Genomic DNA, 18,937 nt, shown 5'->3' with positions numbered 1-18,937 from the left:
AGATTGTCCCCTGTGGAGGTTGTTGTTGACCCACTATTGATCAATGCAACAGCAATAAAGACCACCCAGTCTGCCCTAACTCTAACTGACTGACACAATTCATGTTTTTCATACTGTCAGTTCACAACAGCGGCTTAAAGACTCTTTATACTGTCAGATAAAAACAACAATCAGATGATCCCTATGAACAAAAGCTTGGCAATGGTGGGAAGCAAGAACTCCTATTCAACAGGAAAATCATCTGGCAAAACCAGGTTTATTGTTCAGCTCCTGATGCAGTCGCTTCTTTCTCTGTTGCAGCCTGAGGAAGAGTTTCGGGATAAACTGTCCCCCATTTACATCAGCCTTAATTTCAGTTTGGATCCTGAGGCCCCACTGGACCAACATGGCCTCAGACCCATCCTCAATTATCGGACAGAACAGCTTGTAGAGCAGAAGGTATGTACATCATCTAATGATGGGATAAGCTATACGAAGTGTGAAGCATACAGTTGTTTTTTTGGCAGGTACAGGTACGGGGTTGTACAGATGTTGTACAGATGTAAGTATGTTTCTTTATGGAATTAATAATAATAATAATAATAATGGTATTTTCTGACACTTAAGAGCCAAAATGATGAAGTACAGTATTAATTATAAGACTGTCATTGTCAAACGCACCTGTAAGCAACAACAAATCATATAATTCAGGGTCACGCACTTCAAGAAAAACAGCAAAAGGAAATTAAAGCCTGTTGAAGAACTCTGTTGTTATGTGAATATTGGGGGTTGGTCATTGAGATAAAATATTTCTTCAGGTCTCATTAAACCACTTCAGAAGAAAAAGGCTACACAAGCCACATATATCTGATTGCAGCTGCACTGTGGGGAAGTGGGTGTGGCATTTGTAGGGTTAAAGTTAGTGTAATGGTGAGGGCGGAGGTACATGTCATGAAGTTGGTTTGTTGAGTTTGCAAGGCTGCAGCTGGATGCTTATACAACAAGCTGTTGTATAATTTTAAGGGAGATTACAGTTTTCTCCATATCCTGCACTATTCCAAAGGCTAGAGGAGGCTTAGCTTACCCCATATTATCAGTGAAAACATTTTTAGTCAAGTTTCTTTGAAAACACTGAATTTGTAATGACTACCTCAGCAAATATATTTCCTTATGGCTCAAACATATTTCCAAAATTAAAGTTGTGCTGTGGTCTGGAAAGTTACCTGCTGGACACCTTTCTTGGACTTTCTAGCACGTGGGGGCAATAAGACAGAAGATGGTCTGAGAAGGCATCATACCCACTGCTCTACTGTTACTAAGGCTACACCCTAACCTAATGAGTTAACCAGCCATTGTATAGAGGATTGTATGTGAATTGTGTGTGCTCCTGTCACGAAAACATGATGAAAAAGTATATAATTTACTTGTGGATAAACAAATACACTACCAGCACCCTCCTTCCTAATTTAACCTTCCCAAACATCATGGTTGAGCCTCGCCTATGCACATTTTTTTTGTAATCTTTCCATGGAAGCTTCAGTGGAGATCACATGCTTCATGTGCGCTGTGTATTTATTTGCAAAGTCTATTTTCATTGCACTTTGCTTTCATCAACATGGCGTCTTTTCTCCTCTTTTCCTATCAGGGTTGTAGAGTGAAAGGCAGGATGCAAAGCAGACTGGATAACAAAAAAATTAACCTTGGCTTCAGGCTGAACGAGAAACTTCCAAAGAAAGTTAACACAGAGCATGAAACAGAAATCCAAAAGCTCTGCAGAAAACAGAAAGCACAAAAGGGGAAGATACACAGACACTCAGAGTCTAGAGGGAAGGACCGAACTATATATACACACTGAGGGCTAATTGGGAATTGGGAAACGACAAAAAGTAATCAAGACAATCACAGGGGAGGAAGTAAAACTCGAAGCAAGACACAAGAGACAACTAATTATCAAAATAAATCAGGAAAAAAGAACCCAAGAAAACTCTCAGTAGGGACACAGGAATGATAACTTAAAGACTCCAACCAATACAAACTCAAAAATATGACCCATCCCAGGGATCATAACATTCCCCTTTTCTCCTATCTTTGCTACATTTTTAACTCATCCCTACTTTGTTTTGGTTCTCTTTGAAACCTAAAATCTGAGGATATGACGCATATCCTTGTATAGAAGTGCAGAATCTGTCTGTACTGTATATTACAATACCACACTAAACTTCCAGACCGCACCACTTATATGGCCACACGCCTTGCTTCTTAAGGACTAACCAGATGGTCACCACAAATGTTGCCAGATGAGATGAGAGCAGAGGCAATGATGATATTCTACCAAACAACCTAAAATCATGTTTGTTTCACACACAGTGATTCATTGTCCATACAGAAGGCATGCCTCACACTTACGTCCAGACAGGCAAGTTGTTTGAATGGCAAGGACAAAGGCAAGCATTTAAAAACATAAATATTAGGTCATTCTATAGTACCGAAGCCCATACGGTTAGAGGTCGAGGGTCAGCCCTGATAAATCAAGAGCTGCTTACTACTCTTTGGTCTCTGTTGGTAATTTTTGGTGCGTGTTTGATATACGAAGAGTTGGAAGGTTTATGGGGGACTTGCGAGTCATGGCTGTGCAAAAACACAGAGGGAGGACTGACAGCTCCATTTGGGTGGGGTGGTACTCAGCTCACAGACATCTGGTTGTGGTTTGTTTATGTATGTTGCCAGTGGTCCCCTCCACCAAGCAAGAGCCAGAGCCTGCAAATGTGCACATGTTTATGTGAGTGATACAAGCTGAAGTGAGTGTGTGATGTGGGTGTGTAAGTGTGCACATCATGTGCTTGTAATTGGCTTTTTGTAACAGAGTGCACCAACCTTTTTAAGCCCAGAACCATTAAAGGAAACATTACCAGTTTCATCTGTTTAAGCCATCCTTTGTATAAAAGGTAAGATTTCATTGAGTTGTATCCATCCATTCATTACGACAAGTAAGATCTGATGGACCCATCAGAGGATTATTGAAGCATAAAAACCTGCAGACTTCTTAAATTTCTTCAATTATAAATATGACTGTCCCTCTAGTTTGTAGCAAAACATTGGTGATTAAGAACCAGAACTGCAGTCACATGAAAAAGAAGGTTTTCACAGGCAATCCTTTTGCAAGGAGAAAGCCTTTTCTCTCTTAAAGACTTTACAACTCTTTACAACTTTACAGCACATTTAGCAGATCAAAACATCAAGCTGTGTTCAGAGAGGCAGAAAAGCAACTTCATCACTGATACAGAACATGTCAATAATCATTAAATGTTGTAAACTGAAAATAAAGATTTCTAGTGGTCTCAGAGGCAGAACAAAGTAGCAACACCAGTTCTCAGATCGGGAAGCAGGACCAAAATGGGATGGACTGAGATGTATCAGAATTTCCCAAAAAAGAAAGTTTTTTAAAATGTGAAATTTGTGGCACTAAAAAAAAAAAAAGAAAAAAAAAAAGATTAATGGAAGAAGATAATCAAGAGAGACCAGACCTCATCAAATGTGTTGTGTGTTCTTCCTATGGGAGAGTTGGTATTATCTGCATCAGACTGACTCCACCCTGTGCAAAGCAGAATCAGCTCTCTCCGTTCTACAGATACTGATTTTTATCTTTGTTGTGAAGGATCCATACTGCAACATGATGATCTGCCCAAACACACGTCAAAGCTTTAAAAAGTACCTGATGACAGAAGACCAGGTTGTGGACTTTCCTCTGTAGTAAAGTGACCCCAGTGCACATTTGTGGGATTTAACTCTTTAACCCTTATTGCTTTTTTGTGTGACAAGTTTGCAAACTACATGTCCCATGATGTTTTGGATGAGCACATACTATAGTGAATTACATTGTGGTCTGCAGTTTGAGCCCCATTATTTTAACTCTTTATGTGATTAGGTAATGCCAAATTAGCACCAGTGAAAGCTTCCTAAATCATCCATCAGCAGTTCCCATGCATAGCGCACCCATACACACCACTGCTGTGGATAGCATTGCTGCTCTGTCTTTCCAGCAATATTCTTTTAAACTGAGTGGATTTGACTGCCTTTTACTGCGTGCAGTTGTGTAAATCAGAGTGGAAAAGCTGTTAAAAACTTGATAATGTGTCAGTGATGTTGCAATGCATTTCATATTAGATCATTGTCGGGTGTTGTCACAGTACAATAGCCCATAACTGTGACCACACCAGCAGCTAAAGTAATAGTGCTGAAAATCTTCATTATGTCAAACCCCTTTATGGCTTTTCACCAACCCCCACTTAATTCATTTGTGTTGTCTAATTTCCTTGTTATGTTATAATTTTTAGGGAGACTGGTGCAGTCTGCCTAGCTACACAGAACTGTCAGTGACTACTATAGGTAATGCTGAAATGAGTCCAATCATTGTCTTTGTGCCAGGGGGACAGTCAAACTTCCATTGGAGCAGAATCAGCTTCATAGCTGCTGTCATAGCTAGTAAGACCATCCAAACCATTATGAGACAGTGGTTTAGATCTTCTGATTCCAGAGCAGCTTATGTTTGGGTCCAGATGAACGCGTCTCTTCAGTGCATTTCCGAGCTGTCGATGTGCTCTAAAAGCTCTTGTAGTTAAAAACATGAATCACTGTATCTTTGACAGAATATGTATGTTGTATTTACATTTGAAGAAGAGATGAAGGCATACAGTTTTAAAACCCTCTGAGGTCTAAGTCATCACAAGTGTTAAGCCTAACCCTATATTTTGGAGAAAGGCAATATATATATATATATATGGTTATGGCATGGTCAGTGGTTATGGCATTGAATATATATATATTCAATGCCATAACCATTGAATATATATTGCTTATTCAATGGTTATGGAAAAAGTCATTATTTATCAGTAAATTCTTTTGAACCTGAATTGAAATTGTATGTGAATATCCACTAAAATTGATCTTCTACCAGATCTCGTCTTGATGCCATTTGGAGTTTTCACCATAACATGAAGTCGATGACAGAACAGTTTGTTCCTTTTGAAAGCTGGAGGGAAACGTGGATCACATACGATGGAAGATGAAGAGTTCTTAGAAGGAGGATTTGATAGTTTAGGGCTCATAAATTGGTGTAGTCACAACCTCACAGAGAGACACCCAAGAAGCAGCACTGCACTCACTAACAAACATTACAATACAAGCCAAATGACACAAAGGTTCCACTCTTTCAAACACTGATGTTGAGCATTGAAATCATTGCAACTCTATGATGCTCTTATTTGATTATTGTAAAAAGAAAAACAACTTGTATTTAATTTTTTATACCACTGCTGATATTGACTTAATTCTCTGTGCCCACATCCTAACCAAGATCACCTGCTTATGACTCTCAGTCCATAAGGCTGGCCTGGTGTGCTTATCTAGAAAGGAACAGACAATGGCAATCTAGCACTGGGTCATCAAGCTACTGTGTTTATTGGTGACTAAACTCAAAGATTTGCATCGATAAAGAGTGTTTACTGCCAGAATTACTTTCATGAGTGGATGTGAATGAAGGAGATGCCTTCCCCTGGAAAAAAATCAGACACCTCACATATCCCAGCAGATCAGCTAAACTAAATTCTAGCCCACACCTGCCACACCCTCTGTTGGTAAATCTCATATAGGATGCTTTAACCTGGTCACAGTTCCTGCACATCTGCAAGCCACTTTATCACCCACCTCCTACCCCGGCTCCTCCTCCATCAGCATCACATCTGTTGTCACTGAGTCGGGAATGTACCAGAACAGAGCCATACTGCCAAATATAAAACACTATACTATAACTTTACCCTTCATCAATTTTGCAGTCTTAAGCAAAATTGATAAAAGGGAAATTCTGCTATGGATTTTTATGTGGGTACGTAGTAATGGTAATATGGTAATTACATAGTGCTTTTCTACTCTACATGAGCACTCAAAGCACTTTGTACAGCACTCATTCACCCATTTACACACACATGTATACAAGCACTTTTTTTTTTTTTTTTTACATCTAAGTGCTTTCTATCTAACATTCACACACAATCACATTCTGATGAGCGCATCAAGAGCAACTTGGGGTTCAGTTTCAAAACTAGAACTGGAGTAGCCAGGAATCAGTAGATTCACTAAGACAGATCTGCTCTACCTCCTGAGCCACAGGAGGTAGAGCAGGTCTGTCTTAGTGAACCCATATGAGCAAACACTTAGTGACTGTGGAGACAAAGAACACATTTTTAACAGGAAGAGACCTCAGGATCAGAAGAGTACACTGTATACCTGCATACCATGCAGACTATAGCACTGCGCATCCTCGGGCATGTTTGGTATTAAATGACCGATAGCATCTTGGGTCCTAAATAAATGTAAAACCAGCAGCTTGAAGCAGGAATCTCCACTGTTAACACTGTTAACCATTGCCAGGCTGATTCTTTGCTCTCTGTAGCATTCTTTTGGAATCTAATGTTTCCCATATGTCGGAGAGACGAGGCCATGGCTACGATGACAGTAAAGTTACATGGAAGAACAGAAAGAGGAGCCAGAAAAAAGGAGAGAAAGGAGGGAATAAAGCAAAATGTTCAGGGGGCACACCAGAAAAGACTATACTGCCAAATCCAATTACATGTATCTTGTACTGTGGTTATCTCTCACGACAGACTGAAGAGTAGATTAATCCCCACTGCCTTTAAACTATGAGCTTTTCTCTGTTTTTGAAAGAGGCTTTTCCACAAAAATGTAATACTTGTTAAGATGGAATGACCATCCTTTGATTCTCTCAAACCTTCTACCACCAGATTTTCTCTCTTCTCCCTTTTCTTCCTTCCCACATGTAAGGCACATATTACTTTAACCCTTCAAACATTAAAGGGTCATGCTTTCTCACAACTTCTTGCCATCTGGTTGTTGGAAATATTGTTACAGTTTTCTGTGTATATATGGAGGATATGTATAGTCTATATCCCCTCTTATCCTTTCATTAAATCACAAATCTGCTGTTCTGGCTTCTCTAAACACCCACTTCCTGCAGAGCTTTTCTCTCTCCATACCTTTTGAGTCTCTCACCCGCTGAATGTAACAGGCCTTCCTTCTTCTTCTTCCATTTATCCGTCTTTTTTCTTTCTTTTTTTTTCAGGCCCAGATTCAGCTCGATTGTGGAGATGACAACATCTGTGTCCCGGACCTAAAGCTGGCTGTTTATGGGTGAGAGGAAATCACCTGATCCAATAAACACAATTTTTAAAATTCCAGTCAACCGCTGCTAAATTGCTAGTTTTGTCCTTCAGTGACAAAACAAAAATTCTAATTATTCCAAGGAAAGCTACAGCCTCTTGAGCGCAACAGATCCAACAAAAGTTGACATGTAGTCATTTGATAAAGTTAATATTGCAAATCTGTAAATAATTGTGCTTCTGACTGTTTAGTACATTTAAATCCAGTAATCCAGCCTTTTAGATCTGCTATGCTCAGAAAATGGAATCATCTGATATGGGTAGTTAATTTCATATGTAAACTAAATACATATTAACACTGCAGTTTAAAAAGATAAATTTAATTGTAGTTTCCTTTTTAACTGAGTTACATGAACAAAATTTTAATTGCCACAATGATTTATACAGTCAGATAGTTCCTAGTGAGCAAACTAGTAAAGAAAAAAATGAAGAAAATACATAACACATACACACACATATAGAACATTTTAAACTGTTAACGTCATTGGAGTTATTGGAATGCAGTAGGGTTTGGGGTAGGTGTAGGTTTGCTTTAATGTCCATCCCTTTTTGGTGGACAGTTTGACAGTTTCAGTGTAGAGTGACAGAAAAGATGAGGGAACACAGGCCCTTTGGTTTTATGCTACCAGGTCAGCTCAGGTATCCTTCAGTAAATAAAGGAGAGATTAAAAAAATAGAAACATAGTTATGTTACATGTTACTGTGTTTCCTGGTTATTTTCCATAATATGCTTCATCAAACTACAACCACTGAACTAAACAGGAAAGAAAGCCCTTTTCAATCTGTTAGCTCTCTGAGGTCTTTGTCATCACCGGTGATAACCCTAACACCCTCACCTAACCCTATATTTTGGAGAAAGGCAAAATGGACTTTTTTTTTTTTTGGAAAGTTCTCAGTTCCAATGATTGTCTGTTTTCTATCCTGATTACCAAGACTTTGGAGAAACAATTTATTTAAACAAAACGTTAGATATTTTGATTAGGGTCTGGGTTGGGGTCGTCACAGATGAGCACTTCATCTTCATGACATAAAATGAATTTCTTTATATAAAGCATGAAAGTGATGACAAGCATGTGAAGGTTGATTTCACGACTCCTTTCAGACACAAGGGGCAGTGCACTCACAATGCCCCTTGTGTGTCCACCTGTGCCAATGCTCTGTTTTACAATTTTACCCTTTGAGGTCTGACTCATTGGCGATGACCCTACCCCCGAGCCCCCATCCTAACCCAAGACAATCAAAATATCATATTTTTTTAATTGTTGTTCCAAGGCTTGGCAATCAGGAAACAAACAAAATAAGACTTCTTACTTACACACTTAAAAAAAATAAAATAACATTTTTTCATTAAAAACAAAAAGTCCACTTTGCCTTTGTCTAACCCCTGCAGGGTTAGGGTTGAGGGATTAGTGCCATTGATGACTCAGACCTAAAGAAAGTGATCTGGATACACAGCAGAATCAAATGAGCTCTTATGTTTCATGAAATTCATCTTGTTAGTTTTTCTTGCTGACAGTCAGACAGACAAAAAGCAATGAGTGCATTCCCTTCTCCTTAACAGAGGAATAATAAGAGGCTGTTTACAGCTCAGAACATGCGTGCACTGGGAGAAAGATCTAGAGAAATGATTCCTAGCTCTTGGCACAATTACACATCATTGTGTATTAATCCTGCATCCTTGTTGGTGAATAGACTCCAGGGAGATATTTGGCTGACTGGAGTCTATTCACAGAGCTGCGTCTCAGCCCATTCAGAAAGCGAGCACACGCTCCAGACTTTCTCCTCCCAGCCTGCCAGCTCTGATATGTGGACTGTTTTGCATTACATGGCCATGTGATTTCTCTTAGCTGCAGAAATACAATCAGTGCTAAAAGTTTCCCATGAAAAGTCAAAGATCTGCATTTGGAGCAGCCACAGGACCAAGCTTGAATGATTCAGCACTTTCACTAAACACAGTTTCCCTTCACTGACTGCTGGACACACCGATTTTCCCTTGTTTGCCAAGAATTTGCGAACAGTGGGATGTTTAACATTCATAACCCAGAGGTCTGTCACTGGTGTTTTAGTTGTATCCTCTGGCTTCAATTATGCTTTTATGAACCTCATGATCCACAGTTATATTTTTCCCAGCAACGTCAGTGTAGTATAACATGTCAGCTGTGTGCTGCTGATTTCTGTCCATTCCCAGCATCTGTGAGAGTTCGCTGTTGTGGTATCAGAGTCACTTCCTCTGCATTTGCTAAATTTGCCTGAGCCTAATTAAAATCATCTGGGGGTTGTCTTACCTAGTTTGGGGGGTCACTGGGTCCAGGCCCCTCTGAAGATTTTTTCCTCTGGGGGGAGGAAATGGAATGAAAGACGAACTCCAATTCCAACCTTCTACCACACTCTTTGCTTCCTTTCTTGCCCAATAGAAACATGAATTTACTACCACCGAGTTTAGCTGATGCGGGGGGGGGGGGGTCGGAGTTGAAAGGTGTCGAGAGGATTTATCACTACGCTGAAAATGTGTTTGCACAGAGGGACGTCACTGTGAAGTTGTAGAATAAGGTGGGGGTCGGTTTCCTGAGACAAATCACAGTGATCGGATTTGGGTCATTTCCCAGGTCGGTTGCAGGCAGATATGTAGGAGAAAATGGCCTTTGGGGACAGACTGAAACAAAGATGCATTGTCTGGAAAGACTTTTCATCCCTGCTTTTCATTACGTTTTACGGTCTTTGGGGGCATTTTGGTCATGCCCTGCACCAGGTGACTTGAAATAGATCTGGAAATGAAGGTAAACTAAAGTCTGCCTGTGTGGAGGCTGTGGATGAAAGCTGCCGTGTTCAGTCATTTTGATTGCAGTAGATAAACTGGCTTTTCAAGACTGAATAACAAAATGGTCGTGACACTCAAGGGAACTAAAAAAAAACAAAAAAAAACAAGCCTAAATGAGGCTAACATCATGCAAGGGTGTACTTAGGTTTGATGCTGGTTTAAGCTAAATTCTCAGCATGCGCAGTGAATCACAGAGTGCCTCACAATTCAATGGTATGATGGTATGTTCCCAAACAATCATCTGTCATACATCATGATACCTGTGTATCTGAAGAAGGAAAACAGCCCTTAAAAAGTAGGAATTCTTTTTTAAACCTCTGGATTACGTCTGTGCTTAAATAAAAGCCCCTATATCAGAGTTTTGGAAATGTTGATTCTAAAAACAATTTAAGTGGCAGTATTCTAAAATACTATATCAATCAGTGATGATTTTTAGCATATTCTCATTGACATAAATGACTAAACATGAGTGCCATAGCCTCTAATGGTGAATCAAGCTTCGTGGAGAAGTTAGTGTTGCTTCTCTTAGCTCATTGTTTTGGTTTTACTGTTTTGGTTCAGTCTTGCTGCTCTCGGTGTCGTCGCATATAAACAAACCCTCAAAGAGTCCCATCGGCAGTACCAAACGTGACTGAGAAACTGTGGGAAATTAAGCAGCTAAAGAGTCACGTATGAATTTTTTCCTTGAGGGCTGGAGGGGTAAAGAACAGAGCTACAGGAGGGTGATTATAGTGCTTATATTCATCGTGCGGCTTGAAGAAAACTCCAAATGAATGTTTGTTGACTGTGCGACTCCTCCACAACAATTTTAGCGGGTTGGATTTATCGGATGCTTGTTGTGCTGTTTCAAGGTATCCAAAAATAGTCATGTGTCTAATATGTAATCGTTAGGATGGTAATATGTTCTCTTTAACCCTCTGAGGTCTAAGTTGTCACCAATGATGAGCCAGCCCTAACCCTGAACCCTGAACAGATAATGTACTTTAGTTACATTATCTGACTCCTTTAGGTTACTAAAAATTTGTTTTATGTGCAACAGGAAGTCTGTATAAACTATATGTATATATATGTTTATACATATATATATATATGTATAAACAGCTTTCAATAACTTAAAAAGGTCATTGGTTGACTGTAAGAACCTCAGAGAAAGCATAGTGATGATGTTGTGCTTCTCTTTGCCCAGTGACAAAACAGAGGTGTACTTGGGAGATGAAAACTCTGTGAGTCTGACTTTCAATGCCAGGAACGAGGGAGAGGGAGGTGCGTACGAGGCTGAGCTCTATGTGGCGCTTCCCCCAGAGGCTGACTACAGCGGGATAGCACGCAACAATGTGGTGAGGCAGACAATGGTCACAGTACCTTCAGACATTGTTTTGGGATTTGTTTATGAGGATTTAAGTATCATGGTCAGAAGCACTGTGTTTTTTGGATTGTCCTTCCATCCATTCTCCTCAATGGACTCAAGGATGAACTAATTAGAATATGGTCAAAGGTCAACTGTGACCTTACAGGGTATATTTTTAGCAATAAGTCAATAATTAAAATGATAATTATGTCGAAATTTTAAACAAATGCCATTTTAATGTTGTGCAATAGCAGTTTTCTAGCCATTATTTTACCCCACAACTCAGGGAGTCAGTTTCAGCCTTTTTATGTATTAGTGACACATGATGATGCCCAACCTGTTATTGTGTTAAAGACGTGTGTGAAGCATCAACATTTTGAAGTTTTGGGGGGGTTTTTTTGGAAACTGCATTTGAGTTTGAATCGTTTTCTTCTTTCATGGCTACAACTTTGTGTTGTGTCATATTCAGCTTTACTGGACAAACATGAATACACTTTAGCTTTATAATATGAAAAATGTACTACAAAAAAGACCCAACAAAAGCAAAACGGGAACCATCTAGTGTCAGATTATCTAGTGTCAGATCAAAACACATCATAACTCTATTATAAATGGTGTCTGTCCACCAATAAAATCAAGTCACCTTAATATTAAAGTTAAATAGATGATTCTTTGTGTCCTTTGCAGAGCTTGAGTCAGCTGACCTGCAGCTATGAGGCAGAAAACCAGACTCGCTATCTTGTGTGTGATCTGGGAAACCCCATGAAGTCTGGTGCCAGTGTAAGAGCCAATAAAACCCACATGTTGCTTTTGGCCTTTCCCACTTTTTGTGTCTCAGGACAATTAAGCCAAGTTGACTTGCATAATTCATACACAAGCAAGCTCAACATGTTTTTTCACTGACCTGGAAAAACCTGGTAAACATTGCTTTTGTATTCAAAGAGTTTTCATTCCTTCTTTCCAAGAGTCGGGATAAGAAAAAAGAGCCCAGACTCTGTTTAACACATTTATTTCCTTTCTCATGTTCCTTGAATTCATTGTATGAATTTTCTGTGGCTGAATTTGTAGTTATGGGCTGGTCTTCGGTTCACTGTCCCCAGACTCAAGGATACTCACAATACTGTCCAGTTTGAGCTCCAGATACGAAGGTCGGTCACTTTTCAGGGATTCCTGCTGTTTCATGCTTTTTGATTAGGTGATAAATAAAGGCTGTTTCAATAACTTTCAGTTTTTGTGCTTCTTTGTCGTGATTTGTTCTAGTAAAAATGCCAATAACTCAGAGAGTGAAGTGGTGTTTTATGAGCTGGACGTGTCTGCTATGGCTGAGGTCATTCTGCAGGGGTGAGACTTCACTTTAGACCGTCACATTACCATGACATCATTTTTCTTACCCTTGATTCTTTCCAAGATAACAGTGTGGTTGTGCTTCTTGCAGTGTTTCTCGGCCAGACAAAGTTTTCTTTCCTCCTCCCAACTGGACTTCCCCACAGGGTCTGGAGGAGGAGCAGGAGATTGGCCCTGAGCTTCAGCAGGTCTTTGAGGTAGAAATAAAGTCTGCAATACACGAGAAGCTGACCTTGTCACTTTTGTGCATTATTGAACATAAAAGAGAAGTACATTCAAAGTATCATATAAACTTCTTATATGGACAAAAGTGTCGCTGGGGAGCTTAAGTTATTACTTGTGTAAAAAAGACGAGCCCGGTGGCTCAAATCCACATGATTAATTGATCATCAGTGAGTGTGAGTGCCTCTATGAAAGCAGGGGTTTTGGTGGTTTGCTGGTCTGCAGCATTCAGGTGTGTGTGAACACAATGCCAAGGAGGAAAGACATCAGCAATGATACTGTTGCTGTCTGTCAGTCTGAGAAGGGTTATAAGGCTATTTCCAAAAAAATGTGAAGTCCATCAGTCTGCTTTTTTCACAAGTGGAAAACATTACAGACAGTTGCCAGAATTGGGTCATGCAACAGGACAATGATCGCAAGCACAGCAGCAAATCTGCAACAGAATGGCTGAAAAAGAAAAGAATCAAAGTGCCGCAATGGTCCGGTGTTACAGTGTTTCTGTGTTTTATATGGTCACCTTCACTGTAAACTACTTATTATGTGGTGTTATAAACTTGAGAGCTTGAAAAACAAGACAACTGGACTTCTTTAGGTTTGTAAAGATGTTTTGCCTCTCAAGAGTCCCAGGTGCACTGCTTCTCAGTTCAAAAAATTATTACTCCAAAATTACCACACTCCTCAACATTTTGAGGAGTGTGGTAATTTTGACAGTAACAAAAAGCCTTGAGGTGAGGTGTAAGTGGACCAGGGTCCAAAGGGGACAGCCTAAAGAGGTCAGTTACCTTCTTTTTCAAGCTACCATGACCACCATGACCTAGATGACTGAGACCCTACAAAGACATGTTCAAACAGTAGCTAGCAAATGAACCTATGAAACTCTCTTTCAGTTGGTGAATAACGGTCCCAGTGTGGTGAGCCAGACATCATTAGTGGTGAAATGTCCTCTGAAGGCTCACGGTCACTGGCTGCTCTACCCTCTGGAGGTGGTCACTGAGGGTCCCCTCAGCTGTTCCTCCAAAACAACCTTAAATGCATTACAACTCGAGGTGAGGACACACAATTACACACACACACACACACACACACACACACTAACCGCTTGGTTGGCATGGCGACACGATTAACTTTGGTCTATTCTTGGCTCTGAGCACTGCTAATGACTGCTAATGTATTTATGCATACAGCTTCAGCCTGGAGCAGCTGGTCAGGCATCACTGAAGTCCAACACTGAGCGCCGCATCCAGAAGAGGGAGGTGCACAGAGATCCTCTGGCTGAACAGGGAAACCTGGTGAGACAGTATGGAAATTCAGCCTGTAAAGAATCTTTATGGAAAACACGTACAGTTCTTTAGCTGATAAATGGAGATGCTTCATTACAGATTGTAGCAGCAGTAATTTAAGCCATTAGCAGCTAAGCAGAGATGAGTCTGACCCCTCTGTGAACTACATGCCAAACCATTCTAGCCCAAAACCCAGTGTTAGCCTGGCTTAGTGCAAACACAGAGTAGGGTGAAAGTTCCTGGCTCCGTGAGAGGGTCCAGTACCTTCCTGAATAATCCACTTTATCTTTTCTTCTCTAACCTTCTGTTTGTTCGTCATCAGTGGACTTCATGTGGACTTCATGTGTCCCAGACACAGGTCATGTTTGTCTCTCTCCTCTTTCCGCCTTGACTCAGCATGTGGGTGGGGAGCCGTGGTGACATGAGTTTACAGATCTGCTCACTCCAAACATATCAAAATAAAAGCTCTTAATGGCCCTTGTGCTGTGTGTTGAGTCCCTCTGGGTTTCTTATATGGGACTGTGTTTACCTAAGTGTTCAGTGGTATTTACACATGTATGTAGGACACTGAAACCAAAAGGGCCAAATGAGACTACAGAAAGTAGCAGCTCGGCCCTTTTTTTATTCTGATTAGATTGTTTGTTTCAACAGAGGAAATGAAAATAGATACGATGAGCTCTGTTCAACATCGCCAGCTGCTTGCTGTAATTGTTTGTGAGGTGAAGTTAATTATGTTTGTGATTTACTGAGTTATTTTTGTGTGGATGATGTTTGACAGCTCATTTCTAACGGCACTCAAATGAACCAGCCTGGAATCACACAATCCAACCACATGGAAATGTTTCTAATAATCCACGCTGCACAACTGGAACGCTAACTGTTAGCTTTCCAATTACTGAATCAATGCTGTGGGAGTTCTCAGTGTGAACTTCACAGAGGTAGTGTACACACTGTATTTCTGGGTTAGTTTGCTACAAAAAAAAAAAAAAAAAAAAGAAAAAAAAAAATATATATATAAAAACATAGGGTTAGGGTTTGGGGCTGTCACTGATAATGACTCAGACCCCACAGGGCTAAAAAACTAAAAATATTTGTTTGTTCAAAACTTACTCAAGACCTTACTTCAAAAATACAGAAAGGCCCTGATTCAGTGTATGCTGCTGTGGAGGTCTCAGAACAGAGCCACACAATCTTCTTTACCTTCTTGAGCTGATCGAAGTCCAGTTTTTAGCGTCATTGTAAATGTCTGTGAGAGTTTGCATGAAGTTTTCTTGGAGCTTTAACTGTTTCATGTCAGCTCTGCATAAAGCACCAGTCACTTTGACAGTTTATGTCATCACTTCACTGTAATCTACTCTTGTACGTGTCACGGTGCTGCCAAAAGCATTTAGCTGTTCACGTCTGAAAGGTTCTGCAGGTGCTTCCAGTCATTTCCACTAAGAATAAATAAACGTTCTCAGAGGAGCTGTCTTATTTTGAGAGCAGCATGTTTTAACTTTTTAACGGCCAATCCTAAGTAACACAGAAACATCAACTCTATTTATCAGTGGGTTCATGGTTATGAAATTATATCACAGCATATGAGATATTCCATTCCAAATAGGACATGCGGCTGTGACTGTAAAGTTGTTAAAGGAAACTACTACACTGGGTCAATTGAAAAAGATCAATATCAGGGTATATTTTATAGTCCCTTGGGGGGAGATTTGTCTTGAGCTTAAAGTTACTGCCACACAGAACCTTAACAGCCAGATGAGCCAAAGTTCGCAGAGTACGGAAGTTCATACAGTACACTCAACAAATCAACCTAAACATCAGGGATGTTTAAAAGACTTTTGCAGGCTTCTCAGTCTCTGGGGCTGTGAGGATAAATGCTGAACAGTGAAATGGACAAATTTAAAACTCTCAATTAAAACTAAGGAAAGATACAGAATTGCACATGTGTGCAAATCCAGCCTGTATTAGAAGAACCCTTACATATTTCATGTTGAGAAGATGCTGGTGTTAGAGTAGTAAATAGTCATTAGTAATTAAATAAATGACAGTCAATGCTTAACTGCCTTGTGCTGTACTGGTTCTGTTTCTGCAGACGTGCAGTACGGTGGAGTGCTGGCAGCTGCAGTGTAATGTGGAGCTGCTGCAGAGAGGAGGAAGTGTCATCCTAACTGTACGCTCAAGACTCTGGGCGGAAACTTTCATGGAGGTGAGACTACAGGTCCGTGTACTCTGCAGTACTGCTCTGTATTGTGGGTCATATCAATACAGATTGAGTAAGGAAGAAAAGTCCAGATTGGATAAAGCCAAGAAACCGAAGCAGTCTGTGTGCTCATACTGCCCTCTGTTGGTGACTGACGATAACAGACAGTGTGTCCCATCTCCTCACTACACACTTATGCATATCATTTGTTTTCCTAATGAATTTAATACACTTTCTACTGTAAATTGTGAAATTTTATAATTAAGTTATTAAATTTTGTTACTGTAACATTTGCCTGTGATGTGTGGGACAATAATATTTAAATATACAGCACTAAACTGATTTCGAGCCTTGCACTGATGTGCAAATTATTTTGATGTTTTTGATTTTCCGTATCTAACAGTGGAGCAAAAGCTCATCTTATTTCTTCCTCGTTAAACTTTTGTTGTTCGACTGTCCTGTGACTCTCCACAGCGAGCGTTTAAGCAGTACATCCTGGAGTGCTCCGTTCACTTCAGCGTGGACAGGATGCCGTATTCTGTTCCTCCCAAATTCAAGCCATCGGGATCCAAAAAGGTAACATGTGTCCTTCGTTCTGGATTTTCACAGTTTCACATATGAACGTCAGTGCGTGGTGTTACACTTCTACGGTTTCCTGTTGTTCAGGTGGTGACAGCTGTGATGTGGAACAAGCCGGACAGTCAGTTCTCGGTTCCTGTTTGGATCATCATTCTGGCTGTTCTAGCAGGGTTGCTGTTACTGGCCTTGCTCATATACCTACTTTACAAGGTAACAAGCTGATAAATTACCCGATTTACAGCATTATCACACAAAAAGAACACTTTGAAGTGACCTGGTGGGATCTGAGCTTCATCTTTCTGCTCTACTCAGTTATATTCTGAGCCAAAGACTCCAAAAAGTGGATTTTTGTTTCTTTAGTCAATTTAATTACATAACTGATGTTTGAATTTTGCTGAAATTACTGCTGACCTTGAGCTGGTGCACAGCCCACCTGACCTTATCCTGTAATTTCCATGTGCAACAATTTATATTTGGGTGTAATGGCCCTTTTCCATGGGCATACAGCTGATGTGCCTGAACTAATGCTATGCTTGTGAGAGACAAATGATATCTTCTTTCAGTTGTTACTGAGGGAACAAAACCCCATTATTACCTATTACAGATGGAAATGTGGAAATCAGTATGGCTCAGTGCGTATAGTGTTTGTGGACAGATTGAAAAAGTTGACCTATTATAAAAGTGATGGTTCTCCAAGAATTGTGAGCTACGTTTTGGCAAAACTAACAGGAAACAATATATTTTTTTAATGCATCTTTACTTTGACGCTCACACATTATGTTTGTTTTGCATCTAATTTCCTCATATTTTGCTCCAGATGGGTTTCTTTAAAAGAGCAGACCCGTATGGTACGACCATGGAAAAGGCCAAGCTCAAACCCCAGGCCTCCTCTGAAGCTTAGATCCACGCCGGAGCCCCCCTGCAGCTGTTCCAAAGAACTGGAAGTAGTGTCACATTCCCAAACAAATAATGGAAATAATGATAAGCAGGACACCCATTTATGAAGGGACAGTTATGGGTGCTGTATCACTGGAAAACAAAATATCTGGTGCTGCACTAAAATGTCAATTCAGAAAAGACTACAGGGGCCACGCAGTTGAACACGTACTGCTGTTTTTGACATTCCTCTGTACAATCAGGGACTTTTTCGAAGCTCATCCTCACATATAGAACTCCTGCATCGACACCAAAAAAACAAATGCACATCCAACCAAAGGCACTAAAACTTACAGTATTTCATTATTGTAAAAAAGGTGTGATTCAAGCCATGTTTATAAGCTTGGTGTAAATTTGAAAATTCCTGCTTTTGTATGATGCCTAAACCACTTGTTATTTATGGCACAATGATTTCCTATTGATTATTGAATGTTTTACTGTACTGTCTGCAGGAAAGAAAAACCTGATGAATCTGCAATGTTTAACTTGAATTTTCCTCTCCCATATTGGGAGGTACTTTGTGTATGATGTAATGTATTCATTGTGTTATGTTGGTGTTGTGGCCGAGAATAAAGCCTAATTTTGTATACCCACACAAAAAGCTATGGATGTGTTTGCTGTGAGTAAATGGAGGCAAAACTGAACCAAATGCTTCTGAGATTCAATTCAGTCCAATTCAGTGTTATTTATATAGTGACCTCAAGGCACTTGATACTGTAAGATAAAGACCCTACACTAATCACTCAGAAACCCCAGCAAGTGGTGTATAAACACAGTGAAAAGAGGTGAGTTAAGAAAAACACTCATAGGAAGTCCCCAGCAGCCTAGGCATATTGCAGCATAACTAAGTTCCACTTAAAAAAAACCAAAAAAAAACCTAAACAGTTACCCCCAACAATAAGGGCATCCAGAGCCTCTGGTATTCTACAAGGGGGCTTTCTTGTGTCTGGTTTCTAGATGGATGGGTCACTCCAAATACAACACGGAGTTTGTTTTATGATG

General features: G+C 40.1%; 1 protein-coding gene across 2 annotated transcripts in view; it reads left to right on the top strand.

Moving 5' to 3' along the window:
• The window catches only part of LOC115780815 (integrin alpha-5-like), a 47,364-nt gene extending 28,840 nt beyond the window's left edge, over positions 1–18,524 (top strand). Inside the window, exons 18-30 of one of the 2 annotated variants that reach the window (XM_030730228.1) lie at positions 301–438; positions 7,115–7,182; positions 11,216–11,366; positions 12,065–12,157; positions 12,446–12,525; positions 12,638–12,718; positions 12,813–12,918; positions 13,831–13,989; positions 14,128–14,232; positions 16,313–16,426; positions 16,895–16,996; positions 17,087–17,209; positions 17,817–18,524. In XM_030730228.1, coding sequence (XP_030586088.1) covers positions 301–438; positions 7,115–7,182; positions 11,216–11,366; positions 12,065–12,157; positions 12,446–12,525; positions 12,638–12,718; positions 12,813–12,918; positions 13,831–13,989; positions 14,128–14,232; positions 16,313–16,426; positions 16,895–16,996; positions 17,087–17,209; positions 17,817–17,900 — 1,404 coding nt within the window. In that variant the 3' untranslated portion in view covers positions 17,901–18,524. Of the gene's footprint in view, positions 1–300; positions 439–7,114; positions 7,183–11,215; positions 11,367–12,064; positions 12,158–12,445; positions 12,526–12,637; positions 12,719–12,812; positions 12,919–13,830; positions 13,990–14,127; positions 14,233–16,312; positions 16,439–16,894; positions 16,997–17,086; positions 17,210–17,816 lie in introns of both variants that reach the window. The other variant, XM_030730227.1, reaches the window with a different exon arrangement.
• The last annotated feature ends 413 nt before the right edge of the window (positions 18,525–18,937 follow it).

Source organism: Archocentrus centrarchus, chromosome 5 (genome assembly GCF_007364275.1).
Source record: "Archocentrus centrarchus isolate MPI-CPG fArcCen1 chromosome 5, fArcCen1, whole genome shotgun sequence".
Lineage (NCBI taxonomy): Eukaryota > Metazoa > Chordata > Actinopteri > Cichliformes > Cichlidae > Archocentrus > Archocentrus centrarchus.
This window is presented reverse-complemented; position numbering and strand designations above follow the sequence as displayed.